Genomic DNA, 13,453 nt, shown 5'->3' with positions numbered 1-13,453 from the left:
TTGGCACCACCTCAAAGCAGGACTCTATTTACTGGAAGGCAGTATTTAAATATTAATTGCATTCACAAGAAATACAACTTTGCATTTTGTTTAGCATGTAAATAATGTAAAAGATTTAAAAGCTTTGTCGAGAATTAGACTATAGTTAAAGCACTCCCCATTTCCTCCTCGTATTAAAATATATTGCTAAAACAGCTTTTTTGCTTCTGATACCGATACTGGGGGTTTGAGTATCTGCCGATATTTACCGATACCAATAGACTTTCTTAAAAGTTGCCTTCTCTGTGTGAAAAAGTGAAATCTATTAATAAACTAATGGAAAAACATTTTACAAGGATCACTGGACTTTTCGACACTATCCTTGGGACAGGCTATTTTACATTAATATAAGCAACTCACATAAAGTGATCTGATCATTACAACTTATCTGATCAGCTGTTTTTTAACAGCATTTCATGAACTAATAACCAACAACAAACACTTGGCGCTCCAGCAGTTATTTATTTGACTACTTTAGGTGATCCACCATTTCTGTCCCAGGCTTGACTAGTTGCTGTTAGCATTAGCATGCTAGCTGCGGCATATTGTGCAGCGATCAGGTTTTGCCCTTCAAAATACATATAAATACTTCACTGAGGTTTATTCGGTGAGAGTTGTGTTTATAAAGAAGAACTAAGTAACTTTTTTACCTTAATAAATCTTTTTCATTGTCCCTGTGGGGGTAATACAAGTGTTAATGGGATGATTGGGGGGTCTTTCATCTCCCCCTGTGTCTCCGCCAGAAAACCACAATTGAAACTTTGCTGCCTATGGGTCGGAGCCACCTATACACACTAATAGAATCATGATGAAGAAGCTAACAGGCTAACGGGCAAAGCTAACTGTGGGCTAGCCCCACTTAAACAGTATTTACAGCCAAATTTGAGCGAATTTTTTTAATCTCCATTGTGTAATTGGCTGTGCAACATCCCTCTCTTCCTTTGTCTTTTCTGTCAGCGTAGTATTTACTCTCATGGACAATTAATGAGAAAAAAAACACAACATGCTGCAACACCTGCAGTGGCGCTTATGGCCTCTAGGGGCATGAGTACTGCTTTAAGGCGGTGAGAGCCAAAATTGGTAACTGTTCAGTATCAGATATTTCAGTATCGCCTCTGATATTTGATACCAGTATCGGATCGGTGCATCCCTAGCTTGGTCCGTCTAATTACTATATGTACACAAGCTTTGTACAAAGACAGCCCAACCTCCCAACTTTGGAGAATAAATTGCAAATAGATGATTAAAAAAAACTAAATGAAAATAAAAGAAGACGTAAATCAGACATGAGCTGATTTTCACTATAATAACTTGATAAACCGTAATTTCTCTGTCAATGCAAGTTGGTCTCATCTGTCCCTATTACTAATATCTTATTACCTATGAAATACATACAAGAAAAACATAATATTGTCCTCCCAGCGTGTACATTTGTGTCGCATGTGCTTTAAATAACAAAGCGTTACCTGTGGCTATTACCACCTCCGCTCTGCAGGATCATTTCAAAGCTGTAATGCTGCGACCCCATATCCGTTTCTATCTATTTTTGAGGCCGGCATCATCAGGGAGAAGTTTGCTCTCACGGAGAACAATGCAGCAGTCTCAGTTTGGCCGTGAGGAAGAATAGTATGAGATGATAAATTATAGATGACCACAGATGGAAAGTGTCCCCTGGCTGTGAGCTGGCCTTGTCTTGGAAATACCTAAGAAAGCACAATATATAGACACTTGTTTTTCTCCAATATTGATGAATAATCTGTTTGTTATTCCGCCTTTGCTCCAGAAATGATCCTCAAAGGGCCGAAGACTGTCTATTCAGTTGCTTTATGAGATAAGAGGCAAGGGGGAAGTTGGAGAGGGGTTTAAAGATGAACCGGGGCAAATATGCTAATGTATGCAGTATGAATATTAGGGCGGTTGGCCCTCTTTTTGTAAAGAGGTTAAGTGGGTCAACTTCTGACTTTTTAATGGGGAATAGAGTTTTATCTCGCCTTTGAAGCACTGCATAAGTTGCCAATGATCATGCGTTTGTGTCAAGCATGTTTACTGCTGTTTTGGTGAGTAAACAGTTTGTAGCAGGTCAAACAAGAAGAGTTTTGTGGAAAAAGTGGGTTTAAAAAAGGCCATCACATCAAAAAGTGATAATATTATAATGACATAGATTAATATTCACCAATTGTCTAATATGGGTCTGTGTTAGATCTGGTTTAGTGTTTGTCTTGTGGTCAGTCCTGACGCCTTTGTTTAGTGCAGTTCAGTTCAGTTCTAACCCTAGCTTTGATTGAGGGAAGTGTTTAGGTGTTCCTGGCCCCCATTGTTTCATTCATATGTTCTCCGTCTATCTGCGAAGTTGAATAGAAAACTGATGGAATGATACACAGAGTGCCATGTGTTTGCATATCAGATTTGCACAGAAGGGAAACACATCAGGTGGTCATAATGACTTGGCTGATAAGTCTATTATAACACCTGTTGTCTTAAAAGGCTTTAAGATAAAGACTCCAAATAAATTACATTTAAATGTTAAATTGTTGCAAATAGCGCATTTTAGTAAAATAATGTTCTCTGCAAAAAAAAAAACATATCCCGGTCCCCATGGATTCTTAGAAGATTAAGCCGCTAACCCTCAAAAACATGTTCTGAAGTGCCTGTTAGTATTTTATGTTATGTTTATCAGTTTGTTCATATAACAGTTTTTACAAACAGCCAGTTACAAAAACATACAGCAACTTAAAACTGTGCAAAGGTTCAGTTTCAGTTATGTTTAGGTCAGGGGCGTCGAAACCTTTTTCATGGGGGACCGCATATTGAAGCGTACGGGGTGAAGGGTCACAGATCGGTGGTTAGTGCCGCGATACCTCCCACTAGCAGAGGCTTAAATTGTGCCCCACACCTTTATTCATGCTTTAAGGGACTAGATCATAGACATATTATTAATAGACCGTCACTCCTCACTCCTCCCCGTTTACCACAATGACCACGTTCAAGGTGGAAATCATGGCGGATTTACAGACTCCCCCTCCCCAGCTCTGACGAAGTATGTTCCCAAAAAGGGCATAAGGGCGGGATCTTCACTGTAGACTCGGCCTTTGCGTGACGTGTAGTTCCAATGCTAGCAGTCCGGCCTTCATTAGCATATGAGATTTCTACAATTTTTCTTACAGAAACCAGCCTGGTCCCTTTATTTGTGACTAACCCATCGTCATCACAGGAGCAATATCTAGCTGTAGCAAGTTTTAAAAAAAAATAGGCACCAGGCTTTACAGTTGTTTAGAACATCTAAAGTCCAATGCTTTGCAATGTAAAACTAGCTTGTCTGCCACCACTATATGGAGGTACTACAACAATGTCGGCCCCGAGCGTCGTCGTCGTGAATCTCTGCCACAAGCAGCCATTGGACTAGATGCAAGTTGGTCATTTTTATACTCCCAGTTGTGGTGAATAGGTCTGATCTCATTTTACACCATAGGACATTGCTGGAACATGCACGGGGAGGAAAATACATAATTTTAACATTTTTAAACTCTGTATAGTCCCTTTAAAATCTTCATGTCAACTCTGTCTCACAATAAAAAGTCAATCAGCAAGAAGGAACATTTTTCTTAACATACTGTTGAAATGATAATTAATTATAATATATTATAATAATCAGGACTTTTTTTTTTGTGCAGCTCTACCTCTACACATAAAATAGGCACCGAATCATAAATGGCAGATCAAATTCCTATTGCAGGAATAAATATGTTTTCCCATAACTGCCCTAGTTCAAGGTCATATCCTCCTGCCCTTAGACAGTGTTAAAAGTTCTGCCCTGTTTTCTGTCTTCTTTGCCCTTTTGCAAATCATCCATTACAAATATCCAACGACGCACGGCCATTACATTGTATTTTCAGCTCTCACCTGACTCCAAATGGAATAAAACAATACTCAGTCAGCCATGGCGTCTTCTATTATTCCATCAAACATTAAAAGGTTTCCTCCTTCATTTATGCCCTTGTGTTTTTGAGCTTGAAATAGTGTCAGCCTCGGAGTGTGTGGGCTCAAGCCGTTGTTGAGTGGCACTCTGCTTCCCGGTGTGGAGATGTGGGAGTGCGGGCGCTGCAGGTGCTTTTAGCGTTCCGAGTCCGCTCCGATGGTACGTGAGCGTGGGATGAACTGGGCGTATTTCCCCCGAGTTTGACCAAAAGCTGCATTAATCAGTGTTGGCAGGAGGCTCGGACCCACATGCTGTTCATGAGGTGTGTGAGGGCGTGGAGACATGTTAAACTCGGCTCGGATTGATCGGAGTTCAAACGGTTTAAAAACTGACGGGTACTGTGTTCATGTCAATCAAACTAATCAAGCGTAACGTTGCTCCCACTTCCCTGTTATTAGTGGTTCATGTTATGAGTTAAGGCCACCTGGCTAATGGGCTTCAATTATAACTTCTATTCATACAACAGCCTAAAAGGTACGTTGCAGTTGGTTTCGCTAAATCTACAACTTACTGAAAAAAGGTCTGCACCATTCAATATGCAGACTTTTCAGATGCAGTTCACCGTGCACATTTTTAACATGTTCACACAATTCTGAACTTTGGAGATCTAAACTACAGGGCAAGTTGATTTTACAGTTTAAACTCAAAACTTGTCTTTGAAGAGTTCTGAACATGGAGTGCAGAGGGGTAAGAAGTTTAACGCAGTACTAAGTAACTCGTGCACCTAGAGGCCAAAAGCAAATATTTATGTTGTCAATATCTTGAAAGCGAGGGAAGAGTCAGGACGGCGGCTCCGTAGGCAGGAGCGGACCATAGCGGACCATAGGGGACAGGGGGACGACAGGACCTGGGATTAGCCTGACACGGACACCGCCACTTTTTTAAATCATTTAAATTCGTCTTGAAATCACAGTGAAAAGTTTCAAAACGGTGTTGATGTTTAATATAATGGGTAAATTTCGTCTAATTAGCGATCGATTAGCTATGTTGTTCACCATCAGATCACTCGTTTGAAAAAAAAACAAAGTAGATGGCCTAGCCTATATGTGTACGTGGATCTCTCTGGTCAAAATAATAATAATAATAAAAAAAGATTTTGTTTACTGTCCACTTCCTCATTGACAAAAAAAAGCACTCTATGTGTCTATTTCTAATTCCAATTGAATGCAATGAATATCGGCAACATGAGGCCACAGTTTCAGACCCTGCACTTTGTCCAACAGTCGCCTTCAAGGGTCAGAAATGTTTTTCTCACATAGTTTTTCCAACTATGTGAACAAGGAGTGGTCGTCACTTTTGAAGCATCTCTACATATGAACGGCCGCTCACTTCTTTCCGTTTCTGTCTATCTCCGTACACAGCCATGGTTGTAAAAATAGACTTTAAGCTAACATTGTAACAAGCACGGTGGCTGTCAAGTTGCAAGCATGGTTTTCTGGTCAGAGACGCCAGAGGGAGATGAAAACCCCCCAATCATCCCATTAACACTTGTATTAACCTCACAGGGACTACGAAAAGGATTTATTAAGGTAAACAAGTTACTTAGTACTGCTTTAAAGAGAAGATATAGGTTTCCCATCTCCATCCAGAGTTCCAATCTGTTTTTAATTCGGTCTTAGCTTTCAATTGAGGCATTACGCTGTTGTTCTCCAGTTGTGAAGCTTTTAGATTTAGGTAGAGCTGAACTGGAGAAAATGCACGAGGCTCCGGAATAAGGTGAGTAAATGAGCCTTAAGTGTATTTGTGGTTTGCTAATTGCAACCTTTAAAATGGTTATTTCCTTTTCATTGCGAATCTGCGATAAATTGTGCTGCCTTAATCCTCTATGTACTAGGTTATTCCAAATACTGTGGATTTTGCAATATGTTAGGACAAAAAGAAGAAGAAGAAGCCTTTTGATAATTCTGAATGGAAATGTATTTAATCCGATGGTGTGAATGTAACAGCTTTGTGCATGTATAGTGTCAAACTGCTGTTCCGTGGGCGTTACCAGATGGTAGCCGGGGAGAAAATCAAAATCCATAGCAGCAGCCGTCATCCGAATTTTCTGTCAGATCGACTTTGAGCGAGCGATTTCTCTGACTCATTCGGCTCTGACAAGATGTTCCCCTGCCTTTGCAATCAGACCGAATCACAACACAGCATGTGCAGCAGACATACTAAGTACAAAACGTCTGGATCGGTGTCTCTTTAGTCATTTCTCTCTCAGTTTGTGAGTTTCTTTCCAGTCAGTGCGAGGATGTGTTTGGAACAAAGTTTTAGCTCTTCAGTTTGCACCGAGCCGTCTGCGTTAGAGTCATCACATACTGTAAATGAACTGTAATGACAAACGCTGTTACAAAGAGCATTTGTATTTAGCCCACCTATTCATTTTCCACTCCGACCCTTTACCTTTTGAGTATAGGTTTTATCAACCCTATAATAAATAACCTGTTTATCTTTTAGTGAATTCTTCTTTCTCTTCATTCATTTGCAGGTTCTTCCGATATGAACTGGCAGAAGGTCATTTCTCATGTCCAGGCTTTGTTTATAAGGTTTTCTCTAGTGTCTTTGTAGTGAAACTTGACCTTTGTGTTGGACCTGCTGGGGCTTCTACGGCTCTTGAGTCAGGAGTTCCTCACTGATTGAATAACCTTTAAACCAACCACCTGAACCGAGCACTTTTTCTCCAGTTTGGCTTTACCCAAATCAAAAAGCTTCAAAATAGCAACGAAAAGGAGGATGAGAACGCGACAAAAATGTGGCAAAAAATGACGAAAACGCGAGGAAAAAAGCCACAAAACAGTGACAGAAACGATGCGAAAACAGGACAAAAAAGCAATGGAAAAAAGCAATGAATAATCAACAAAAAATGACAAAATCGCTTAAAAGATGTGACCAAAACGTGACACTGTAGCTCCAGTTAAGAAGCTTTTAGATTTGGGTAAAGCCAAGCTGGGGAACATGTGCTCGGTTAAGGCAGGGGGGTAAGAGGTTAACTTATTGTGCATGTTCGGGTTGAAAAGCGGAATCTGAAGCAATCGGAGGAAACCCAACCTAGACTCGGGGAGAATCTGCAACTCCACCCAGAATAAACCGGGGGCGAGGTTGCCTGTGCGTTGCTCTGCCATTCAGCTTCGATTTAGGAAAATAGACACAATAGCCTCCACATAAAAAGTTGACTTGAATGCTGCTTGTTGCACCACGCAGGAATTAAGCCCGACCATAGTTTTGCTCCAGTGAGACGTTTCTATCTGCGCTAACTGCATGTGAAGGTCAATTGCCCAGTGTTGCTATTGATCACTCTATCTCATTATGCCATTTCATAATCCTGAGAGGCGGCTTGTTTTTGCCCGTGCTGCAAACTGTGCCTGACCTCCTGCTTTGAACACACTGCAGTCTGTGCCGAAGGAGGTGGATCTATTTCTCACTCTCCCAGAGCGGTGCGGAGGCGTCGGGGGAGAACCACCCTTTGTGTTGCTATAAGCCGTCACCTGGCAGCCTGTAAACACAAGCAGCAAACCAGTCTTTAGGGAAAGTTACTGGGATGTCTTTGGCAATTTACTGGAAACGGACTCACAAGAAATGTTTGGGTGCGCTCCATAGTTGGTCTAATTAGTGACATTTCCTATAAATGATGTATTGTGGCAGGAAACAGAGAATGTCGGCCTCGAGGTGGAATCTCAAAGGAGAGTGTAGGAGGCTCGTTTGACTCATTGATTGGGATTTTCTGTCAAATTTGGATTGAGGGCTTCCCCTTCTGTTGCTCACCTGTTAGTCTCTAGTCTGTGGCTGTACGCTGTTTACTCGCAGCCTCAAATGTCCAGAGCAATGTTGAGATTTCGACTGGATTTGCGTGTTATGTTTGTCTCGTGTCTAGAAGCATTAACATTCTGACAGAAGACTGAGGTCTAATCTACAGGGTTGGATAGATACATAATTGCATCTTTGTGACATTTTCATTGCAAGCCTTTTAGTTATTCTTGATTTGAGTGCGATGAACAGTGCAGCGCCGTATGCACTTCAGCTGGTTGAGATTATAATGTTTTTACCTGTTTGCTGCACACTCAGTTTCTTTTGTGTTGACATGCAGAGTCCAGCTAAGACTCATTTGCACCGACAGTTCCTTCACCTGCTGCAAACAGACGTTTATCACATATCCCAAAACACTCGAGTGCAATAATGAGCCAATAAATGATGCATCTGTAAATCTTTAACAGAAGTTTGAGCTGTGGTTCCTGAAGGGTCAGCAGTTCAGTGAAGGGGGTTCCTTTGTGACGCTGAGGTGGAGGAGGTCAAACAAGTGCAGAGTTAATGAGTGATTCATTGTTACATGCAGTTATCAAAAGCTCAAGCTGTGTGATCAAGACACCGACTGTGTTGGCCTGTTTGCCTAAGAGTGTTGAAAGTATTATAGTACTTTTAGTTGTGTTTTACTTTACATCTAAGTAACAGGATGGAAACAATCGACAAATGTAATAACATGCCTAATGTATTTCATGGTAATATATGATTAGGGCTGCGTACCAGTACTTTAAAGGAATAGGCCACCGTTTTTACATACTGAGATATGTTCTTACCTTAGCTTTGACGAGTTCTTTAGGACCTGTCTGGTCTTCCCCCGTGCCTTCAGTCACGTAAACACAGCGCAGACGGCGTTAGCATTTAGCCTCTCCCTCTCTCCACTATAGCTCCAAAACAGGTCAATATAGAAGCTACCAAGCTCTTCCACGTTTTCATTTAAATATGGTTACGTGAAGTGTTCCACTACAAAGTATAATTACACAATGTGGATTTTCTAAGCGGATAAAAGGGGGAACTATATTGTAAGGCGTAATAATACCAGGAGTAATATGGCATTCGCACAGTAAAGTGAAGATTACTGCGTGGATTTTGAACTACTCCTGGTGTTATTACGCCTTACAATATAGTCCCCCCTTTTATCCGCTTAGAAAATCCACATTGTTTAATTTTGTGTAATTATACTTTGTAGTGGAACACTTCACGTAACCATATTTAAATGAAAACGTGGAAGAGCTTGGTAGCTTCTATCTTGACCTGTTTTGGAGCTATAGTGGAGAGAGGGAGAGGCTAAATGCTAACGTCGTCTGCGCTGTGTTTACCTGATTGAAGGCACGGGTGAAGACCAGACAGGTCCTAAAGAACTCGTCAAAGCTAAGGTAAGAACATATGTCAGTATGTAAAAACGGTGGCCTATTCCTTTAACAATGCTTGGTTTTCGATACCGATACCTGAACGATACTTTTTGCGATGCCTAAAATATTTCTCATCTATACAACCTGAAACCCTGGAACAATTTGGGAGAAAAATGTGTGGGGAGAAATTGTGTAAAAATTATTTTTGGAAAAAAAAGGGTAAAATGAGCAAACATTATAGGAAAATTTGTTTTAAAAAATGGGGAAAATGGGGCAAACATTGGGCTAAAACATTTGGAAATCAAATAACTTCCTTTATTGCTTTCCCTGGACCAACAGCATCAAAACGTGGGTCTAAAGATATAGGATTTTTTTTGGTACTTGCTTTCGATGCTTCAATTTTTTCCGATACCGATAGTACCTAAACTTTTTTCTGATACCAGAGTGGTATCATTTAATGGTACCCAGCCCTAAATATGAGGAATCATGTCCCTTACCGAGTTCCAAAACTGTACATTTGTAGAAACCACTGGCATGTTATTTCTGTCAGTGGAGCCGGATTTGATTATGTCACAAGCTAAGAAATAAACAACACCAGCTCTTGGTAGAAAGTTGCAGTTTTTCAGTGTGGAGGTCAAATTGCTGTCTGAGTGACTTGACACAAATTCTTGCTCCTGCATGGGACAGTGATCTCGCCTCTCGCTTCCCAAACTGTCCCAAGAACAAGATATGGGGCTGGGCTGATACAGAGTCTCAAAAATAGCCGATCTTTACAGGTCTACAATTTTAACACAAAAAAACTGTCTGTATTATAAACATGCAGAGGCCAAACTCCCAGAGAGCCTCAGACACTGCCCTGAATATCCTCAGTGAGTTTCCAGCCGGGTGTCGTCTGCCTCGTCTCCCCCTGAGGGACCGTCTCTATGGGTGTGACACTGGAGTGAGATCGCACAAAACATTTTGACTCAGAAATCACATTTCCTTTGATAATCTATGTCAACAATGCTATTTTATTTCACAAGGGAGTTTCGGTTTGCACAGTTATGCGTCAGGTCATATTTCGTCTGTTATACAATCAGGATATGTGTTATGTGTACTACTGCCATGTGATACATGCCCTGAAAATATCAGAACATCTATGAAGGGGCGACAAACAATGATTGATTTGGATCCATATGCTTTAATGACTCTCAAAACCTCTGTGAAAACAATAGGTTAATGCTACAGTGTATAGAGCAGTGTCTAAAGATCAAAACATCAGGGGGCTCTTAAGTGGCGTCTATTGTACAATGGTAAATTGTTTTCTGCTTTTCTGTTTTCCAGGAGAGCGCTGTGAGCTGTCTGCCCGCTCTGGCCGCTGCGCTTCGGGCGTCTGTAAAAACGGCGGGACCTGCGTTAACCTGCTGGTGGGGGGCTTCAAGTGCGAGTGTCCTCCTGGGGGGTACGAGAAGCCCTACTGCGAGATGACCACGCGCAACTTCCCTCCTCACTCCTTCGTGACTTTCAAAGGACTCCGGCAACGCTTCCACTTCACCCTCTCTCTTACGTAAGCTCTCCACTGCCCCCACACCCCTACTTTTCTGTGTGCTCAGGGAGTATTCACACATTTGGTAATCCACACTTTCATAATGTGGTATATGTTTTATATGATAGAAGTACTTAAATCAACCTAAAAACTTACATAACACACTGCATGTATTCGTAGACTCACTCCCACCTCGAGTGAAGCAGCTCTCACCTGACATTTATGTAACAGTAATGGGTTTAAAAGCGATAATGGCATCATTAAACCCTGTCAGTACCTGCTCAGGCCCATAAGTGTCAGATTTAGTGCCGCTCTGAAGTGGGCACTAGATCTGGAGACTACAGTAGGTCGTGAGGTGAAAGCCAACACCGAGGAGCAGCTGTGCTTTTGGGGCCGAGACTTGCATAACATGAGGATGCTAATGCCTGACGCTAACGCCTGGGCTCATGACGGTCAGTGTCACCGGTCTCTTTGAGTCAGCGGCAGGATTATTTCAGCCTTTTGTTGTTAAAGTTGAAGACAGTAAGACAAGATTGGTGAATGTCTTCTCCTTAGAGCAATACTTATAGGCTTTGTTCATATAGTATTTGTTAAGTAATTGTAATTTGTTAAGTATAGTAGTCTGACTTTGCCCTTAGTTTTTCACTTGGAGTTTGCCGATAATGCCTATAAGTGATTTTCATTGGAAAGACCTCTATCAGAGCCTTTAAATGAGGCCTCCCGCAACTTCCTAGGCTTCAGGGGAGCTGAGAAAAATTGCAGTGAGAATCGGTCACCTGTTTGTAAACATCTGAGGCTCAGATTGTATTTTGTAGGTTTCATGTTGCAGACTTTTCTTTTCAGAACCATGAGAGATAGAGACTTAAATGGACTATGCAGAGTTTAAAAATGTTAAAATCAAGTATTTTCATCCCCCTACATGTTCAAGCCATGTCCCTTATTTGCAGAATGAGCTCAGACCTGTTCACCACAACTGCCTCTAAAATCCTGCACATGACTAACTTGCATCAAGCCCCTTTAAAGGAACAGGCCACCATTTTTCCATACTGAGATATGTTCTTGAGTTGATGCATACCTGTCTGGTCTTTGTGCGTGTGCTCAATCACGCAAAACGACCAAAGATGTTGTTAGCATTTGGCCTCTCCTAAAGTATTCCTATAGCTCCAAACGGGGGTGAAGTTGGAAGCGACCACGCTCTTCCACAGGCACGCACAAAGACCAGACAGGTATGTATCAACTCGTCTAAGCTCAGGTAGGAGCATATCTCAGTATGAAAAACGGTGGCCTGTTCCTTTAAGTGCTATAATCATATGTTGCATTATCCTAGGATCATAAAATCCTAGTCCACAAGCTCAGAAAACCCTGCAAGGGCTGGGGGTGCTGTTTCTCATTAAAAAAAAAGTATTTTGTAGGAATAGGTGTTAAATCATATTATCTCATTATCCCGCATTTATTTATAGAATTACTGTGATTTGTAACGCTTTCTTGGACTCAGCGTTTGTACATATTGTAGTGCCCAGTGCCTTTTCCAGCATGCGGGTGATCATTGGAGGTGTGTGATTGTGGAAGGGGGAGGAGCGCAGATGAGCTGTGAATACTGAACACATGCAAAGACAGTGGGACTCAATCATCGAGAACACACTAGGCGGCCGCATCCAAATGTTCCTGTGGGGAACAGAAATTGGGGAACTTGGTAAAGATTTTGGTTAAAAAACAGGGAAACAGCAGAACCAAACAGGAATTACAATAGACTAGAATATGCCTGCCCCTACGCAAGTCAAATGCGTGATAAAAATGTAAATAATTTTGAACTTTATAATTAGAAACAACACAAGATTACTATTGGAACCAATATCAGAAAGAACTACAGTGTATACCTGTGATTCATCTCGAATTAAGTAAGATTAATGACGTAGTAATTCTTTTTAGACATACTTCGTCCTACCAAGTGTTCTGTTTATTTTGGTTCATTCTACACACGTCTGTAACAAATGTACAAAGCTGCTGTGTTATGTATTTAAAAACTCTTCATGGCAAATTTTGTGTGAAGCTTAAAACTGATGATTGTATCGTTAAAAATCTGTATCTGTTTAGCTCAGGAAGGACTTGCATCAAAAGTCAATGTGATCTAGACCTAATAATTGATTATGGTTTGTAAATGTACATTGAAGTGAACATGGGGTCGGCACTTATAAGCTTAATTAAAACTAAACATTTTAAGAAGACATATTGGTACGATTTGCAATTCTGGTGTGGACCTGTTCTACAAGTGTATGATTATACTTTGAGATTTACTGTGGTGTAATGTAATGTACTGTAAAGTATTCAGGAGTAAAAAGGTTCTTGATCGTCATAACACACAACAACACCGCGAGTATCTCATCACAACAAAGGTGTAATGTCGTTTTGCTTCACGTATTGTCCCACGTGTCACTGGAGACCCAAAATGGCCGTTGGTGTGAACGATATCTCCCTTGTGAGCTGAGGCCTTCTTCAAGGGTGGTTCAGATGACAGGCTTTTTTGATGAGGAACAGCTCTGACCAGTTTTTTGAAAGCGGGCTGTTGTGTGACGGCAGCGGGAAGGGGGGTGGAGTGTTAAGATGGGGGGGCACAAGGAGCGGCCCCGGGCAGGTGAGACACAGGTGAGGTCAGTGAGCCGCGCTGTCACCTGAGAGCCTCCAGATCTGGTGACCAGCCCAAAGAGCCGCTCCTATGATCAGCGGCTTAGGCTAATTTTAGGTCCCATTCAACCTCGATGTGGTTCAGAAATTTGCAGC

The 13,453-nt window shown here is 41.5% G+C and overlaps 1 protein-coding gene across 1 annotated transcript in view; it reads left to right on the top strand.

Annotated features, from left to right (window-relative positions):
* Positions 1–13,453, top strand: part of celsr2 (cadherin, EGF LAG seven-pass G-type receptor 2) — a 75,030-nt gene that overhangs the window by 27,953 nt on the left and 33,624 nt on the right. The window contains exon 3 of the mRNA XM_079578614.1: positions 10,474–10,696. Within this exon, the coding sequence (XP_079434740.1) occupies positions 10,474–10,696 (223 nt within the window). The remainder of the gene's footprint in view (positions 1–10,473; positions 10,697–13,453) is intronic.

The sequence above is a fragment of the Gobius niger genome (genome assembly GCF_951799975.1).
Source record: "Gobius niger genome assembly, chromosome: 20".
Classification (NCBI taxonomy): Eukaryota; Metazoa; Chordata; class Actinopteri; order Gobiiformes; family Gobiidae; genus Gobius; species Gobius niger.
Note: the sequence above shows the minus strand (reverse complement) of the source record. Positions and strands in the feature narration are given on the sequence as shown.